At 47.7% G+C, this 17,132-nt stretch overlaps 1 protein-coding gene across 1 annotated transcript; it reads right to left on the bottom strand.

The window, feature by feature from the left end:
* Nucleotides 1-488: 488 nt before the first annotated feature.
* On the bottom strand, nucleotides 489-13,341 carry ATP8B1 (ATPase phospholipid transporting 8B1). The gene is made up of 27 exons (XM_041403826.1): nucleotides 13,161-13,341; nucleotides 11,086-11,183; nucleotides 10,680-10,793; nucleotides 10,115-10,213; nucleotides 9,949-10,010; nucleotides 9,467-9,539; nucleotides 9,303-9,373; nucleotides 8,830-8,912; nucleotides 8,520-8,678; nucleotides 8,255-8,343; nucleotides 7,789-7,979; nucleotides 7,496-7,704; nucleotides 7,028-7,071; nucleotides 6,758-6,914; nucleotides 6,028-6,216; nucleotides 5,217-5,329; nucleotides 4,829-4,993; nucleotides 4,622-4,733; nucleotides 4,341-4,416; nucleotides 4,101-4,233; nucleotides 3,591-3,876; nucleotides 2,772-2,995; nucleotides 2,283-2,366; nucleotides 1,782-2,027; nucleotides 1,492-1,630; nucleotides 1,280-1,410; nucleotides 489-763 (listed from the first exon to the last, which is right to left on the bottom strand). The coding sequence occupies exons 1-27, from the start codon at nucleotides 13,339-13,341 to the stop codon at nucleotides 536-538; spliced, it is 3,756 nt and encodes a 1,251-aa protein (XP_041259760.1). The 3' UTR covers nucleotides 489-535.
* Nucleotides 13,342-17,132: the final 3,791 nt, after the last annotated feature.

A 17,132-nucleotide genomic window follows, 5' to 3' on the forward strand; every position in this document is an offset into this window, starting at 1 on the left:
TCCAGAGCTGAGATCTATCCTGATTCCTAATCCAATCTTACACTGGCTGGAGTTTATCACCAAAGACACCCCAGCTCAGCTGTGACAGCTCCGAAGGGAGCATCCAGGGCCCTCTCCAGGGCTGAGCAGCCTCATGTGCCATCACGTCTGAGCAGTTAATGAAATGGAGCACACAAGCGAAATCACTTTCCATGACAAGTATGAAATGTAGATACAGTTTTAGACCAACATAGTATTACAAAGTGAAAAGTCTGCAATTCCAGGCATCACTAAAAACTAACGCTGGGTTTCCATTCCCAGCAGATGTATCCTTCACTGCCATACGGAGCACTCACACAAGGATCAGTAGCTCCGCTGAGAACTCTCGGCCCTTCTGCTCTCCCAGGAGTCCAAACCCAGAAACTTCTGTGCCAAGACACAAAAACCTTCACATCCTTAGGCCAGGTGGTTAAAAAAGACCCCCAGTTAGTTAGTTTGGAACACTTCAGCGCAGCGGCTGTGACAAACAGCTCCTCCCCAGCAGGCAGGCAGTCCCTCAGCTGCTCCGCCGCGTGTCCCCGCAGCCCGGGCCGCCGGCCAGCACGGCGTCCAGCGGGGCGCGCCGCTTGCGGATGCTGCGCCCCGAGGCGATCAGGTCGGCGTAGCCGCGCTGGTGCGAGAAGGCGTAGGCGGAGCGGCGGGCGGACACCCCGCGGCGGAAGGCGCTCTGCCGCCGCTTCCACTGCTGCTCCTCCAGCAGGTACTTCCGACGGTTCCTCTGGATCTGCACGCACGCAAACACACACGGCGGGTCGTGAGTTAGGCAGCGTCACCGCGCCTTGAACTGTTTTCATGGCTGTGTGCTGGCTCAAGGCGGAGCAGAAGTAGCCGAATCTATCCCCTACACTCTTGATGTGTAACCCTGGCGCTCCAGCCCAGCCTAAATTAAACCCAAACGGGGACCCTCGTGGGGTCTCAGTGGCATCACCAGATCTCAGGCAGGCACACGAGGAAACAGCCCCCACTGAGCTGCTGCCTCTGGCCAGCCCTGCAGCCACTCCTCCATCCATGGGACCCAAGCCAGGCTTGTGTCGCTCTCCCAAGGGCACCATCACCTGCTTGTCTCTAACATTATCATAAAATCCCAGAATGGCTTGGGTTGGAAGGGACCTTAATGCCCATCTCGTCCTACCCCCTGCCATGGGCAAGGAGACCATCCACTAGCCCACACCTCAGCACTGACGCCAGCTCCTGTAAATAAACACCTGCCACATTCACCCAAATAACAGATTTCACTCACTTTATCGCTCTCCGAAGGCCAGATTGTCATGGATAAGAAGCGCTGGGCCACTACAGGCAGTAAGCAAATGGCAATGGATAAAATCATGGTAAGCCAAAGGTATGGCTGCCGCAGAGCGTTCGGAGCAGTTCCTGGGAATAAAAGGGGCAAAAGTTAATTTAGGACAAAGCTACATGAGTCAGGACTGAGAACCACAAACCACCAGGACTGACCTGTGAACTGGAAGCCAGAAGGGAAGAGAACATGGATTCCGGCACTGTGAAAGTCAAATGTGATCCCAAAGTAAAGTGCGATACTCCCAAATACTGAAAAAGCATTAACAAAAGTCCAGTAAGACGTATCCAGGCCAATCTAAAAGCAAACAAAAGTGCCAAATGAGTTTCTTAATTCCAAATAATGCCAACTACTTTTTGCATGTTGCTACCTTTCTAGCAGAGAAATTTGAACAGTGAGCAGAAAGCGTTCTCAGAGCACCAGAGCTCAGGGAACCAAGCTTACTTGCCTGAAAATTGACAACAAATATCAGAGAGGATGCTGCTGTGACAGCAAAGGACTGATAATCTGCAGGGGCTTCTCCATCTTGTCCCATAGATACAAGGTATGCTCCGTATGGGATGAAGAAGATGATCAGTGAAGTTAGAGCTCCATGGAGCAAACTTATAAAGAACTTCTTGTAGTTGAAAAGTAAATCTCTCTGACCCAAAACATAAAGTCTGGGGAACCGAAGGCTCAGTCTGTCGCTCACATCCTTAATAAAGAGGAAAAAGAAAAGGAAAGTTGTGAATTGTTGTTCTCAGCCTGAGCTTTGGAGAGTGAGGAGCTGAAGAGAAAGGGAATGGCAGATCCCTTTCTCTTTCCAATAGCAGGGATTTGCACAGAGTAATGCAAAAGGAAGGCATTCTTCAAAGCCACAAAACCAAGCCCCTCTTGTTTCATGGACAACCAGTGTTAACTTAAAGCCCTGGTGATGGGTGCCTTTGGATTTGTAACAACATGGGGATACCTGGTCGAGCAAGCCGACGAGCAGGACCGGGAGGCTGGAATACAGCACGTTGTACAGTGTGATGAACCAGTCCTCGTAGGCTGTCTGCAACAGAGGGGTGATTGCAGGACTTGGTGATTTCATTCTATTACATCCTTCCCCTGCAGTTCCTGAGAAAACTCACGTGTGCTCTACTGCAGCTTTAAGTTCCCTGTCTCGGAACAGAGGCAGCAGCACCTTGGCTCAAGGCTCTGCTGAAGCTCTTTAGTCTGTGTTAGGCTGCCCCACTCCTTCCAAATCTTCCTCCCTGTACCACATTGATCCTGACTTTAGTGCTCTGGAATCATACCTAACTGCTTGTAACTAACTCGCTCAGTACTCATTGCATCCTCTTGCAGAAATCACTGGTGACAACTTCACATTCCTGACGCTTCCCAGGTTAAGCCTTTGCTGTTCCACACTGACAGAAGCATCTGCTTGTTGTTATCCCACACGAGCACACCTTCCTACCTGGGCAGAGAAGCCATTGAAGAACGAGTACCAGATGTGGACCAGCGTGAAAGCGAAGTTTTTGTAGAAGAAGTATCTCAGAAACTTGCACATCCTGATGTATGACCAGCGCCCGTGGACCAGCAGCAGCCGCTGGAGATAGCGGAACTGTCCGAAGGAGTAGTCACTCGACATGACAGCCTGCATCCCCTCCTGGCCACTGATCCCAACTCCAATGTGGGCAGCTGGGTGAAGGAGACAAACACCACACACTAGGTTGGACAAAGGGACAGGAACATCACCAGGGCCATTCCTACTGTCACCTGGACTGTGTCTCGGTGCTTGTTCTGTCAGAAACTGTTTCTTTCTGGGAAATATGACCAAAGGAGAACCAAGCGATGAGACAGAGTGAGTAAAGTCCTGAACAAACTGGCCAGGCAGTTTACTAACACTCTTGGGACACAAGCCCTATCCTAGAGGCTTTTTCCTCACTTGCATCTTTTGGGAAGCAGAGCAGGTACAATCTGGGATGGCTAATGCCACCAGGCAAGGGGCAGCCAAGCTGCTGCTTTGGTCTTTATATTACACTTCTGTAACACACAGCATGAGAACAGATTCCTGCTTAAGGAATGTCTACAGAAAAAAAAAAAAATAGATCAGGAAAAACCACTAACCATTTCCTAAAGTGCTTCCTCAGAAAGGGAAACAGGCACAGAAGCTAAAAGGCCCACGGCAGCAAAGCAGATGGAAGAGTCTTCTGACAGAGAGGGACAGTGGAGAGACCGCAGGAGCAGGCCAGAGGAGATCTGTCCTAGCGGGAGAGCTTGACAGCTGCCTTACTTTTGATCATGTTCACATCATTGGCCCCGTCCCCGATGGCCAGGGTGATGGCCTTCTTGTACTTCTTCACCAGCTCCACCACCATGGCCTTCTGCTTGGGTGTCACACGGCAGCAGATCACAGCCCTGCACTCGCAGGCCAGATCAACAAAGTTCTTCTGCTGCTGCTCCTTGTAGGCCTCTGCCCTTCTCCTTTTCTCCGTTTGTTTTTTCTTCTCTTCTGCAGTTCTGGGGAATTTCAGTTTAAGTTTCTTTTTCTTCTTTTTCTTCTCCAGCAGGATTTCATTCTGTGAAAAGAATAAAACTTACAGTATTCTCTTCTGCACCATTTGCAGTCCTACTCCAGGCACTGCCTAGCAACACACCTAGGTCATTATGCTCCCAGCATCCATTTCTGGCATTTTAATGAATTGCTCATGCAGACAAAGGAACAGAGTCCTCAGTGAGAGACACTGTAGGCTGGTGATGCCCCAAAACCCCAAACCCTCAGGAGAACAGCCTTTGTACATACCAGCCAGGAGCCAGTGATGATTAGAGCTCGATCTCTGCTGCCCTGGAAGAATGGCTCGTTCATTCTGAGAGAGGAATGTGGGCTGGATCCAGCCCTGTTCCTCTGGTTTTCCAGCCTCGTTTGAAGGAGAGCACTGGAAAGAGAGGGAGAAACTGTACAAAAAAGTCAAGGATAGACTTTAAGCTAGGTCAGTCCCAGGCTGAAAATCCTGAAAATTAACTCCTCTGTGTTTTTACTTGCCTGGTATCTTCTCCATAGCAGATGGTCGTGTCCTCTGTTAAGAGTTCACAAGAAAATCCAATATTTTCAGCAGTTTCTACAAAAAAAAAAAATTAAGAGAAAGAAGTATTTACTGAAAGTTCTGCCACAAGTGATTGATGATTGATAGGGGCAGCACCTCAAGTGCTCTTGAGTAATTTCTGATTTATGTTTCAGTATGAGAATTCCCTTTCAACACCACAGGGTAGATGGACAGGAAAACATCCTCCTGTTTTTAGCTGTTTGGCTGTAAGCAATCCCACCTTTTTTGTCTCCAGTAAGCACCCAGATTTTAATGTCTGCTTTGGAGAGTCTGGAGATAGTTTCTGGAACTCCATCCTGCAGTTTGTCTTCAATAGCTGTTGCACCAAGCAGCTGGAAGGCATTTGAAATACAGGTGCTTAGTACCATTGAAACACATTTCTTTTAATATAAGAATTGAAATGTACTAGAAATGTACAGCTCCTTACAATCAAGTTTTTTTCTATTTCCTCATACACTTTGTCCAGAGCTTCATCCCGGTGACTTGTAGCTAAACTGGCCTCCACAAACTTTTTATTCCACACTTCAAATTCATCCTGGCTTATGTCTCTATAGCACAGACAGAGTGTCCTGAGAGTTTCATTTGCAAAGACCTGAAAAATAATGAAAACCACACGTATCCACAAAAGAAAACTCTGCATTTCCAATCCAAACATGAGGGCAAGAACATGAGCATTTGACAAGTCTGACAGAACAAGTCCAACTTTCAGAACCAATTGCAGGTTTCTTAATAGCTTAGGAAAAGGAAATTAGTAACACTGCTGTCAGAACTAAACAATTTTTGTGTTAAAAAGAACATACAAAATGCAAACATACATCAAGAGCCTCTTCTGTGGCTTCTCTCTTCACATTCCTGGGGTGCAGCCGCTCGTAAATCACCGTATCAGCCCCTTTGCAATACAGCCTGATATTGCCACCAGACTCTCTTACTGTGGAGGGAAACAGCAAAGTTGGCACTCTTATATAAAGGAATCATTTCAGATCGGATTTTTCAGCCTACTGCCAAGTACCAAAGTACCAAAGTTCTTCTTCAGTGGGCTCAAACGTGCCCCAGGACTGTCACACAGCTGTGAATTCTTGACCTCAGCTTCCTCTGAGCATCCCTTTTCACCCCTGAACAAGCAGCCTTCTCCAGGCTGGTGGCAATCAGCTTACCAATGACAGACATCCGCTTCCTGTCGCTGTTGAAATCCAGGATGGCCAGGACGTCGTAGGTCCTCTCCACCCCCATCTCACTTATGGTGATGGTGTTCTGTGTGCGGGACAGGAACACGTACCCGAAGTTCCGGGCGGCCGTCACCAGGGCCCCCTCGTCCGGGGAAGCCGCCTGGTAGTGGAGCTGACCTGCAGGATTGCAGCCAGGATACAGCTGAGGGTGTGCCCAGCAGGGACCACCACCCCCAGTCTGGGACACTTCCCAAACAGGATCACTCCTCAGCCTGCTGCCCTCCACGTATTAAAGCAAAACTCCACGTTTTCTACCTCAATATCTTAATTTCTCATAATCCAGTCATTTAAACATTTTCAAAAGAAGGTCCAAAAGACAAATCCTTGGCTAGAGACACCAATACAATGAGTGGAAGCAATCCCAAAAACATTAGGAGCAGGGTGGTGGCAATCAGCTTACCAATGACAGACATCCGCTTCCTGTCGCTGTTGAAATCCAGGATGGCCAGGACGTCGTAGGTCCTCTCCACCCCCATCTCACTTATGGTGATGGTGTTCTGTGTGCGGGACAGGAACACGTACCCGAAGTTCCGGGCGGCCGTCACCAGGGCCCCCTCGTCCGGGGAAGCCGCCTGGTAGTGGAGCTGACCTGCAGGATTGCAGCCAGGATACAGCTGAGGGTGTGCCCAGCAGGGACCACCACCCCCAGTCTGGGACACTTCCCAAACAGGATCACTCCTCAGCCTGCTGCCCTCCACGTATTAAAGCAAAACTCCACGTTTTCTACCTCAATATCTTAATTTCTCATAATCCAGTCATTTAAACATTTTCAAAAGAAGGTCCAAAAGACAAATCCTTGGCTAGAGACACCAATACAATGAGTGGAAGCAATCCCAAAAACATAAGGAAAAAGAAAGGACAGGACACTGTTGGTGTTTGTGGAGATTTCACAAAGATGGGAGTAAAGCAATATTCATATTCCACGTTGTAATTGAATCTTCTAACCCATGAATTCACAAATTCAATAGCTGATCACCCCTACATTTAGTTTTGTTTAATTTAAAAGGGCAGCCTAACACTCCTCCCTTATGGTATCAGCATTAGTTGCAGATGTCTCCCTCGTGGAACTGGATTTGAATTACTGTTTTCTGCTACACAAGGAAAACAAACTACCCAAAAGCCACACTCACCATCAGAAGTGTCAGCCATGACTGTGTGACAAATAGCAAGCAGAAAAAAGAACTTCTGGATTTCTGGCTCCTTTCCAGACTTTATTTGCTCTATCAGATAGTGATCATAGAATAAGAACTTTCCATCTGCGTACACATTCCAGCTGAAGTCAACTTGCTGCTCAGAAAACAGGGGGAGAGAGTCTGAGCCACCGCAGGCGCCGTTGCTTTGTGCCCACCCGCACCCCTCATCCCAGGGACGGGGCACGGCGGTGCCTGGCATGAACCTACCTCTGGGTGGCTCTGGAGCTGCCCTGCTGCATCCCGGCAGTCTCCTGCAAGGCAAGCACCCACACTCAGGGGCACCAGGCACAACACAGCTTTTACAGCCCACCACAAAGTGAAACACATCTACAACAGGCACTGCCCTCTGACCGCAAGGGAAGGAAAAGGACAAGCTGCTGCTCACACTAACATTTCCTTGTGTGTTTCTTGACTTTGTCCCCAGAGCATTTCTAGTCAAAGTAAATTAGTACAAAAAATTGTGCAAATGACCGATTTTCAGTTTTCCTGAAAGCTGAGATGCTCGCACTAAAGTTCCTCAATTTCCACTTCGTAAGTGGGAAAACCCCAACAATTCAACCCGATGCTTTACCCAGTGCCAGGTCTAAATTCAGCTGCAACCAAGAGAACTTGTATGTACCTGACCTCCAACAGGTATTAAAATTCCTCCTCCTCCTCCTCCTTTGCACAACTTACCGTATCTTTGCCCATTTATGCAACACTTTTTAAAGGTCATGATGTTCTGCGTGAGGGTTCCGGTCTTGTCAGAGAAGATGTACTGGATTTGGCCCAGCTGCTCGTTCAGCGTGGTGGTCCTGGCCTTGGCAGCCGTGTCCTTCTCGGGGTAGTACATCTGCAGGTCCCAGTTGATGAAATAGCTTTGGCCAAAGCGAATCACTTCCACGCTAAATGAAAGAGAAGGAATGTTCTCACTCCCAGCCGCAGCTCCCATTTGCACACGGTGGCACCTCCTCAGCTAACTGCCCTACCTCACGTAGAGGGAAATGGGCACCATGGTGTTGAGGACAATGATGTATCCCCAGAAGGTGAGGAAGCCCCGGTAGGCAGGGCTTGATTCCTGCGCATCGTACAGGTACCAGGAGGAGTTGCCAACCTGCTGCTCCCAGTAGGTGTGCCCGATGGCCAGCCCAGCCGACAGCAGGATAAGGACCACGATGATCTGCAGGGCACAGAGAGGCCTCTCACACCTCAGAAACATTTGCTCCACTTAAATCCCAGATCCCCGTGTTCCAAACAGAATGTGACGGGTATTTGTGAGGAGAAATGGAGCAAACATTTCCCACATTGGCAGCTTTCAGATTTCCTCCTACTCCATCCCAGCTCAGCAGGCCAGAAAAAAGTCAAAACATATCTATTATGTACACACAGGAATAAGCTGCCTAACTCTGCATTCACTATTCACTTAAAATCTGAATTTTAAACAAAAAGGCTTACAGTATAAACCATGTAGTTCATAAGGGAGTCAATTTTTGTCCTTTTAAATCTTGTCTTTCCACTATTTTTCATTATTTTTGTGTCAGCACCTAAAAATAAAGAGTGAAAAATTAAAAAGGGGGAAGATAGGATAACAAACACATGTCAGTGTGTTTGTTATCATTACAGTTTTACCAAACTGGGACATGAAATACAGTTGGTGTCTATAGGATGAAGACTCTTTTTCACTCTACAGGTGTGCTTGTAGTGGGGAAATGCTACACACCTGCAAATATGACCATTCCATGGCAGAAGTCTGTATTCCTGATCTTACAGCCACGCAACAAAATCTTATCAGCATCCAGGGAATAATTTGAGTTTCTCCAGGACAATGTTCCTGTAAACTTATCCAGTCGGTTATTGGGTTCTTCACATTCAACCAGACCTGGAAAATTTGGAGAATGTGTTTAATGTACAAGTTAAATCCAAATGCATTGACTTGTAACCACCATCAAAGCAGCTTTACTTTACTTATTTTTGACTTGCACATGATTTGAGCTAGGTTCTAATAGCATTAGGTGCAGAATTGTACCAACCATCAAAGTCTGCCAGGGCACTTTCTTCCTGAAGGTGTCTGTGTGTCACCTCTAGGGCCATTTTGAATTTTAAGTTAGTCTCACTAAGAAGAAAGGATAAAAAGGTGATTTCATTAAAACCATGGGTACAGAAGTTTAAACACAATTAAATTAAGGTATCAATACTTCTCTGGGCAACCTACAGTAAAGTAAAAAATAAATCCATGTCCTTCCCCCTTTCTTCCTATGTCACATTCTTCTATACTAAAGTAAAAAAAATAAATCCATGTCCTTCCCCCTTTCTTCCTATGTCACATTCTCCAACACTTTTGATGTGTCTGTAGCAGCCAGAGGAGAAGTTTTAATGATTCTTGAATCGTGGGAATCAGCAGCTGGATACAGCTCCACACCAAGCAGACTCTACCACACACAATCCTTGCTCTTTTCCCACTCAGCCCAAATGAACTCCAAGACATCCTTAAGTGGAACCTTACCCATCCAGTTCAGCTGTCTCCACATAGCACAGGCTGTTTGGTTCTGAACTGGACAGCAGCAAAATATCAGCCTAGGAAACAAAGAAATAGACATCAAATAAAGCCAGGTAAAAATTCCTACAGAGCTCTCTTGAAACATAAACAAATGTATCTGAAGCACTTACAGGAACAAAAGTGTTTTTCTTCAGACGAATGATATCACCAACTTTAATATCTTTCCATTTAGTGGCTTTGAACCTAATACCAAAGATAGTTTAATAATTATTACTCTTTAATCTAGAACACAATGTACTCTATAAATCTTGAAATGACCTTTTGGTGTGCTGTGGGTTTGCTTCTCAGAAACTGCAATTTAGTTGAGGGTCTACAGCTCAGAAGTCAAGCTACCTCTTCTCTTCCCACTTCACCTAGTTATGAATTCTGTCCTTCTCTCCAAAGAAGTTGCTCTTAGCACAGATTTAGTCCTGGAGAATTAACTTTAAATTACTCCTTTAAGCAATTCTCTTCCAGCTTCAATTCGATTTTCAGACAGGCAGTAGAGAACAGAGCTGAGCCTTTCCTATCATCTACAGCTTCAGATCTGTGGCAAAGCTCAGCAACAGGGACACCATCATCGCTTACAGAGCTCAGAGGGGACCATACAGACCTTCCATCCTTGATGACATCACATGTCCTGTTGTTGACCTCATTGTCCATCCTGTGACGAGCCTGAAACCGGAGCAAACAATGTACTCCCTGCCCTGTGTCACAACAGGAGAAGTGAGCTGCACTGGGAGGTTTGGCTTTTTGTAGTAACAGAACATGGCTCTTACAATGTCATCCAGCAGGTCTTTGACTGCAGTTATTCCCAGCACCAAGAGCAAGGGCACCAGTGTTGTGTACCACGACAGGGTAGTTATCTGAGGAATCGACTACAAAAGATCAATAAAATCAGGTCAGTATGAGATCATCAATCAAATTTAAATCAGAGGTATTTCATAGTGACCTGACTAGAGAAAAAACCAACACAGCAGAGAGAATTTTAAGTCAGGTTGTGAAAATGAACAAAACTCTGTGGGAAGAGTTTGGCTGTTACACTACTTAGGAATCAGCTTCCCTTGAACAATTGCACCGGCTCATATAATCTGGTGGTGCTTCTGATTTATGAGATGAACTCAAGAAACATCTTTTCCTCATGAAATTCATGAGCTCTGCAATGAGCTCATTCTAATTCTGTACAACTAGCTCGTTTGTTGCAGGTTTCTGTTAGGATGGGCTTGGTCTCTGCAGCAGTTCAGACAGTGCCCCTCACTTCCCTGACAGGACAGCACTGAATTGTGTCATAAACACTTCTGAGCTCAGGTTCCCTTCACAGTGAGTACTCTCCATCTTGCTTACCTGCAATATGAGAAGAACAAGGAAATAGAAGTTGGCTGCTCTCTTGAACTGTTCCAAAAGATTCAGAGGTAAAAAAGTGATGGGGTTGTACTTGTATGTCTTAATTGCATTTCCCTGTGGGAGAAAGCCAAACGTCAGTCACACAGCAGAGCTTCTCCTTCCAACACAAAAGTACAGTGTGTATTTTTAAGTTCCTAATTCTCTATCTCACCTTAAACACGTCTCTCGATAGACGCTTGATTTTCCACTCCAAAACCCCAACCCAGTTATTCTTCCCCCACCCTCTGCTGGAAACACTGAGGAATTGTGAACTTTTACACCACTCACCAGCCATTCCAAAGATCTTACCGGGATTAAGGAAGCATTTACCCGACAATTAGCACCTCACTGGGATAAAACAACTTACGGCATATTTGCTTTTCTTGAAGCACAGGAAGATTGTTCTCTTGAAGCCCGGCTGGTCATAGAAGCGCTGGTCGTTTGCTTTAACTTGCCAGCTGCAGTCTGGAAGGGACAAAAGGGGTCGAAAAGGGTTACAAACACGAAGGAACAAATCTGCCACTTTCAGGTTTTCTCTCACGTCCATATTTTAAAGGTACTTTCGACTGAAGCAAGACTGGTACCTGCTTTATAACACATATCCTTAAAAAAAACCTTTTCAAGACATTTCCAGGCTGTCTTTATTAGCAATTCAAGTACATTCAGAGGCAGGGAGAAGCGTTGCTCAACATTTGAAAGTTCTGTGGGACGCCTGCAGAGTAACATTTATTCATGCTAAATTCCCCTCTGTCCCCTCTTTTGGTTTGCCTCTGACACCCGTGAAGCTCTAAGCACTCCAAGCCGGGTATGTGTCTTGCTGGAAACGAAGGGGTCAGTTCACCTTTTGAAGGCAATTAATTGATTTAACCACACTGCTCTTCATCCACACCCATCAAAAAATACAAATCTGAAGCGCTCATTTTATTTCTTCAGTTTTGTTCGATCGGGAGAAAACTCAGGAACAGGAATTGCATCCACGGAGTGATTTTCTGTGCCCGCTTTCCCTGCCAGCCCCTTCAGCTCCCATTGAGCACAGACACCCTGCTGCCCACACCCCGGGAGCTCCTTCCCAGCTTTGGAAGCCAGCCTGGGAAGGATGACACGGGTGGGATTTTGAAATGCAGCTCTCCTGACTCCTCCAGCCCACAGGGACTGTCCCTGTGGCTGCTCTTCCTGGTTCCATGAGATCCTCCTCACCCACGGACGGGTGAAACTCCCGGCGGCAGAGGCGTGGGCACGGCTGTGACTAACACCTCAAAACCCAAACCCAAGTGCAAAGGCGGGGTTTTTTTTTTCCCCAGTCACCACAGAGCAAATTCCACACTGACATAGCTGGACTTTTCCTGTGGATACGCAACTTTCATTTCCAGCACCTTGGTTACGAGCCCAGAAGATAACAGAGAAATATTTATCTCGAAGAAGCATGTTTTGAGTTAAATATTATATGCATGAATTTAGGAAGTTACTAAGTTTGTCAAAATGACAGGGCACAAAGAAAAACATAAAGTCTACATAAACATTTCTTTAACACATTCCAAAAACATTGCAGTGTTGATAAAACTGATGGAAAACTGACAAATTAGGTCTGAGGTAAAACCTGCAGGAAGGAAGCTCCTCAAAATTACTTTAAAGTGAGGTACTAACACCCAATATTTGGCAAGCTGCTTTGGTAATTCATCAACTTTAAAGGATGTCATCATAAAAAAAAAAATCTTAAACTAAACATGTGACGGGTGCTTGTAAAATGACAACACGTAACAGGTGGTTATGAAATGAGAGCTGATCAACTGTTCCCACACAAACAGGAAAAAAATCTGTATAAATTACACAGGCTCTGGTTACATTGGAAATACTCGCGTTGCAGCACGAAAAAAGGGAATTTAGGGGAGCTGCAGATGTTTCTTGGGTAGAGGTTCAGAGCAGGGATGCCAGAAAGGCTCCTCCTACTGAGGTTCTTACGCTGGCAGCAGCCACAGGCTGTACCTGCCGGTTCCTTTGAACTCCTCCTACTCACCTTTCACCTTTTAGGAAACTCATGAGGCTACAAAATGAGCAGTGAGGTTGAAATCTGCTCTGCACAAGCAGAATTCCAGGGAAAACACTGACTAAGCACAGCAAAATGCTTATGCTGGAGCCCATTTCCAGAGGAGTGGGAAACCAAGTACCTGAAGGTCTGTCTGAAGGGTTCCCAGAGCACAGGCCACGTACATCCAGGGCCTGCCTTAATTAACAGCAGGCAGCTCATTATCTTTGCGCAAGGAGCAGCGGCACAGAACTGGGTTTCATTCTGGCATTTGTTAAACCGAACCGCCATCAATTTACTCCTCCAGAGTCAGGTAGGCCATTCCAAACCTCACCTGACGAACAAAGCAATGGGTCCCTGAGGCTCAGCCTCTCCCCCAGCACGGCGCACTGCCCCAATCAGGCTCAGGGTGCTGTTACCTTTTTTGCCAGGGTCTCGGCTCTCCGCGGCGTCCCTGCTGGTTTGGCCGGGTCGCGGTTCGGCGCCAGGCCGCCGAGCGTCCAGCTCGTCCTCGGTTTCGTCATCGCTGTACGGCACCACCTCATCGTTGGGCTGGGAATCCTCCTCGAAGGTGGTCTCCGAATCCCGTTCCGAGATCATGCTGCTAGCACCCTGCCAGCATTTTGGACGTGTCAGGGAAAAGAGCTCACGTAGCAAGTGCTGGAAACCACACCTCCAGTTTTACTCTGCTGGTGCTGCTCGCCAAACCCCACGTGTGAAAGCCCAGTTTGGTTTTCCAGCACTGAGCAGAATCAGGGGGCAGTTCTTGTCCCAGCCAGCCCTTCATTACTGTTCTGCTACGTGTAATTACACGCTGCAGCCCCAGGAACAGCGTGTGCTCCCGACACAGGACGTAGGAACTGGGGAGCGCACAAACTCGTCTCCCAGCAGCCATTACATCATTCCCTGAGGAGCCACAGGAGCTGGAGCCCTGCGTGGCCACAGTGGGACACAGAGCCAGGTCACACATCCAGGGTTGGGGTCACAGCTGATCCTCCATCCCGGCCTGCACAGCCTCACCCAAACCAGCCTCGCTTCCTCTCTCGTCCCTCGGGCTGAACATCAGTGTTTGTCACTGCAAGATCCCACATCTCACTGTCCAAACACCCTGAGCTGTACCGGAGGAGGGATGAGCTGAGATGTGCCCATGCCCATGTGCCTTCAGCTGTGCTTCAACTGGACATCTCCAGCCATCACTGGCTGTGATCCCAATCCTGAACTGCTCATCAGCTCCCAGCTCGCCCCCTGACCTGCCTCACCACCGCCGCATTGCCTTTGCTAACAAACTCAGCAACCAGCAGGGCCGCCATCAAACCTGCTGCCACCCCCCTCAGCTTCTGGCTCTGCAAAGCTGAATCATCTCCCCTCCCTAACATCTCCTAAATATTCCATGAGCACAGACTGTGCTACTCGAGTGGCAGGCTGCTGGCAGGGAGCCCAAGGCAGGCCACGTTCCACAGCTCTGCAGGGCCCGCCCAGCACAGACTGACAGCCCGCAAAATACAACAAATCCGCCGGGCTGAGTGGACAGGAATCCACACAGCTTCTCCCAAGACCCACCCAAGCTGTTGGAGGCTTCTCCCTGATGGAATTACCCAGGAGTATGACAGCTGGTCACTAACACAGGTGTAGAACCTGACACTTCTGTGACAGATCACGTTTTCCTAAATAGCCTTGGTGTTAGGAAATACACTTCAAGCTCCAATTCAGGCCCCTGAATAGCTCACTGTGATATTCTGGTTTATTTTTCTTCTTTTCCATGCTTTAGTTCTTTCTGTACTGCTGACACCTCTCATGGGGACTGCTGGAGGGAACAAGTTCCTCCCACACTCAGTCCCTAGAACACAAAATGCCACCAGATCTTTGACTGGCACTCGCTCTCCAACAACTGAAACAAGCTCATATCCCTGGCACACAGAGATTCAGTTGTTAGCCTATTAAACTTTACTGATTAACCGCTTAATGATTAATGAACTAATTAGTCATGAGAAGGGGTAGATGAGACGCCAAAAACATGCTGCTTTTGTTCTCCATTACAGATGTGGCAATGCCTACAGTTCCACCAGCAGCAGCCTGGGATGCTCACTGGGAACGGAGCCAGCCAAGCGATCTGGGGTAAGGTTAAATTAACTGCAGTCACTTTCCCTCCTCACAGAACTAAACTGCCGACTGGAAAACCTCGTTAAGAGAGGAGATCTCATTAAGTGTTACCCTGCAGGCAGCACAAGTGCTCAGTGCTGCGGGCACACCATTAGCATGGGCAGGAGGCAGTGGAATTGTGCCCGGGGCTGGCCGGGAGCCTGGGGAAAAGCTCCCGCAGTTGGGAGAGAGACGAGAGCTGCTGTGCGACCCAGGGCAAAGGAGTCCTCCCCTGACAGGAGGACAAATTGGTTTAGAGTTAAGTTTCTTGACACCTGCTCGGGAAGAAAAGGGCTGGCTGGGCCGGCAGAGCCGTGTCAGAAGGTCAGAGGAAGGCGGGGAGGGATCACCATGGGAAAGGGGACATGGGAGGAAGGGATGGAGCAGCAGAGATGCCAACTAACCCCGAGGCAGCACACCCAGCAGAACCTGGATGCAGGAAGCACCCAGCAGAAACGCCAGGGGCACAAACGTGGCAAGAAGAGAGGGGGCCACTACTGATTTTGGTCACTGTTCTGAGGACGGTGGAAACAGTTCATGGAGGGCCTGAGATGGAACAACATGCCTGTTAAATCCTGCTTGATCAAATACTCAGAGAACACTTTAAAAAGCTGGTTCTTGGCTGCACAGGCCGCTTTTTCTAGTTCCTGACTTGACAACAGGGGCTTGCACACTGTTTCAGATGAGAAAACCTTACATTAACCACTTCAGTCTAGAGGAAGCAGCAGCTCACACTGCAGTGCCCAGCTCCCAGTTCTGCCTTCTAGCCTGGAAAATCCTGCTGATCCAACGGCAGGATGGATATATGGGGAGATAAAGGGGATCAAAATGGTATTAAGCACAGGTTTAAGTATACCTGATCCAGTTTATTTACTGAAAGGGCAAATTCCACAGTGCTTCAGTAACTCAGGTTTTGTGTCTACTTCTGCCTCAGGGCAAGCACCAGATAATTTGGAATAAATTAAACCTTGTAAAAACTCCACTTACTGCATTTGTTCCAAGGCAGTAAACAACAACCCAAACCAATCTTATTCTAAATTCCTCTCTGGAGAGTCACTGCACATGACACTGCTGCAAGCACTTGGGGTGACTTCTTGTACATCAGGTCATCACTCAAAGTGCCCTGGAAGTTAATCAATCCATCTAGAACAAGGGACGTGTGTAGTAAAAGGATTAAAATGCCACTGAAGCTGTTATTTTGTGTTTGTTATGGATATAAAGACCTACAAGCCTCACCATTACGCACCTGCTGGCCTCCACAGCCCGTGCACAGCCCACACCCTTGGGTTCCTGTCCTTGGCACCACATTCTGCACTACCTCACACACTCTGGCAGTGCCAAGCTCAGCAGCTGCTCAAACCTGGCCACACGCTGTTCTTCCAGAACACAACAAGATCAGTATTTTAAGCAAGACTCATAAAGCAAACTCAAATAGTACAAAAAGTAACTCAGGGACCCTTCTGAACTGCTTCAGGCCTCCGGAGTTCAAGCAGGACAAAAAAGCCACAGCAAGACGTTTCACTGATTTAACTTGGCATTTAAAAAAGTACTTAAATGCAAAGCCTCGTCCTCAGACACGTAAGATTTATTTCTTTATTAGGAGTTACTGGAGCATCCAGCATTGCAAAACAAAACCTGCTCACAGGAGGGCTGAATACAAACTCCCAAAACTGCAGCAGAAAGCCACGTCTGACATCAGCCTCTGGGGTGGGGTTCCCACAAGGACCTGCTGGCAGATGCATGATCACTCCAATTACATTTTCCCTGAGAGACAGCAGTAATTATTCTGCCATCTTCAGCTGTCCCACACTGCTCACCTCACCAGTAACAGCCAGAGCCAAAATGGGAACACGGACAGACAGCCTGGTAGGGAGCAGCAGCCGAGAGGACGCTCTTGGGCTGCCAGCCAAAGGAGAAATCAGAGCCCACGGAGCACCTGCATGGCTCCACCAGAGCAGACACCTCTGCTCAAGGGGCTCGAGTCCATATCCCAGCTCACACCCCGAGAGCTTTCAGACTGAGCTTTCGTCCACAGGCACAGGATTAAGGGATGGCTGTAACAGCACTTGAGACCTGGAATTTGGAATTGCAAAGACAGCATCCGCTCTCAGGTCATGATCCACCCTCCAGCTCGATAATGACCCAACTGGTACCACTTAATGCTCCTAGAATTATTTTTAACAACCCCAAAGCACAGTCAGATGCCAGGACTTCAAACAGCGTGATACTGCATTTGTGCTCTCCCCTCAGGG

Source organism: Onychostruthus taczanowskii, unplaced genomic scaffold (assembly GCF_017590055.1).
Source record: "Onychostruthus taczanowskii isolate IOZ18803 unplaced genomic scaffold, ASM1759005v1 scaffold201, whole genome shotgun sequence".
Classification (NCBI taxonomy): Eukaryota; Metazoa; Chordata; class Aves; order Passeriformes; family Passeridae; genus Onychostruthus; species Onychostruthus taczanowskii.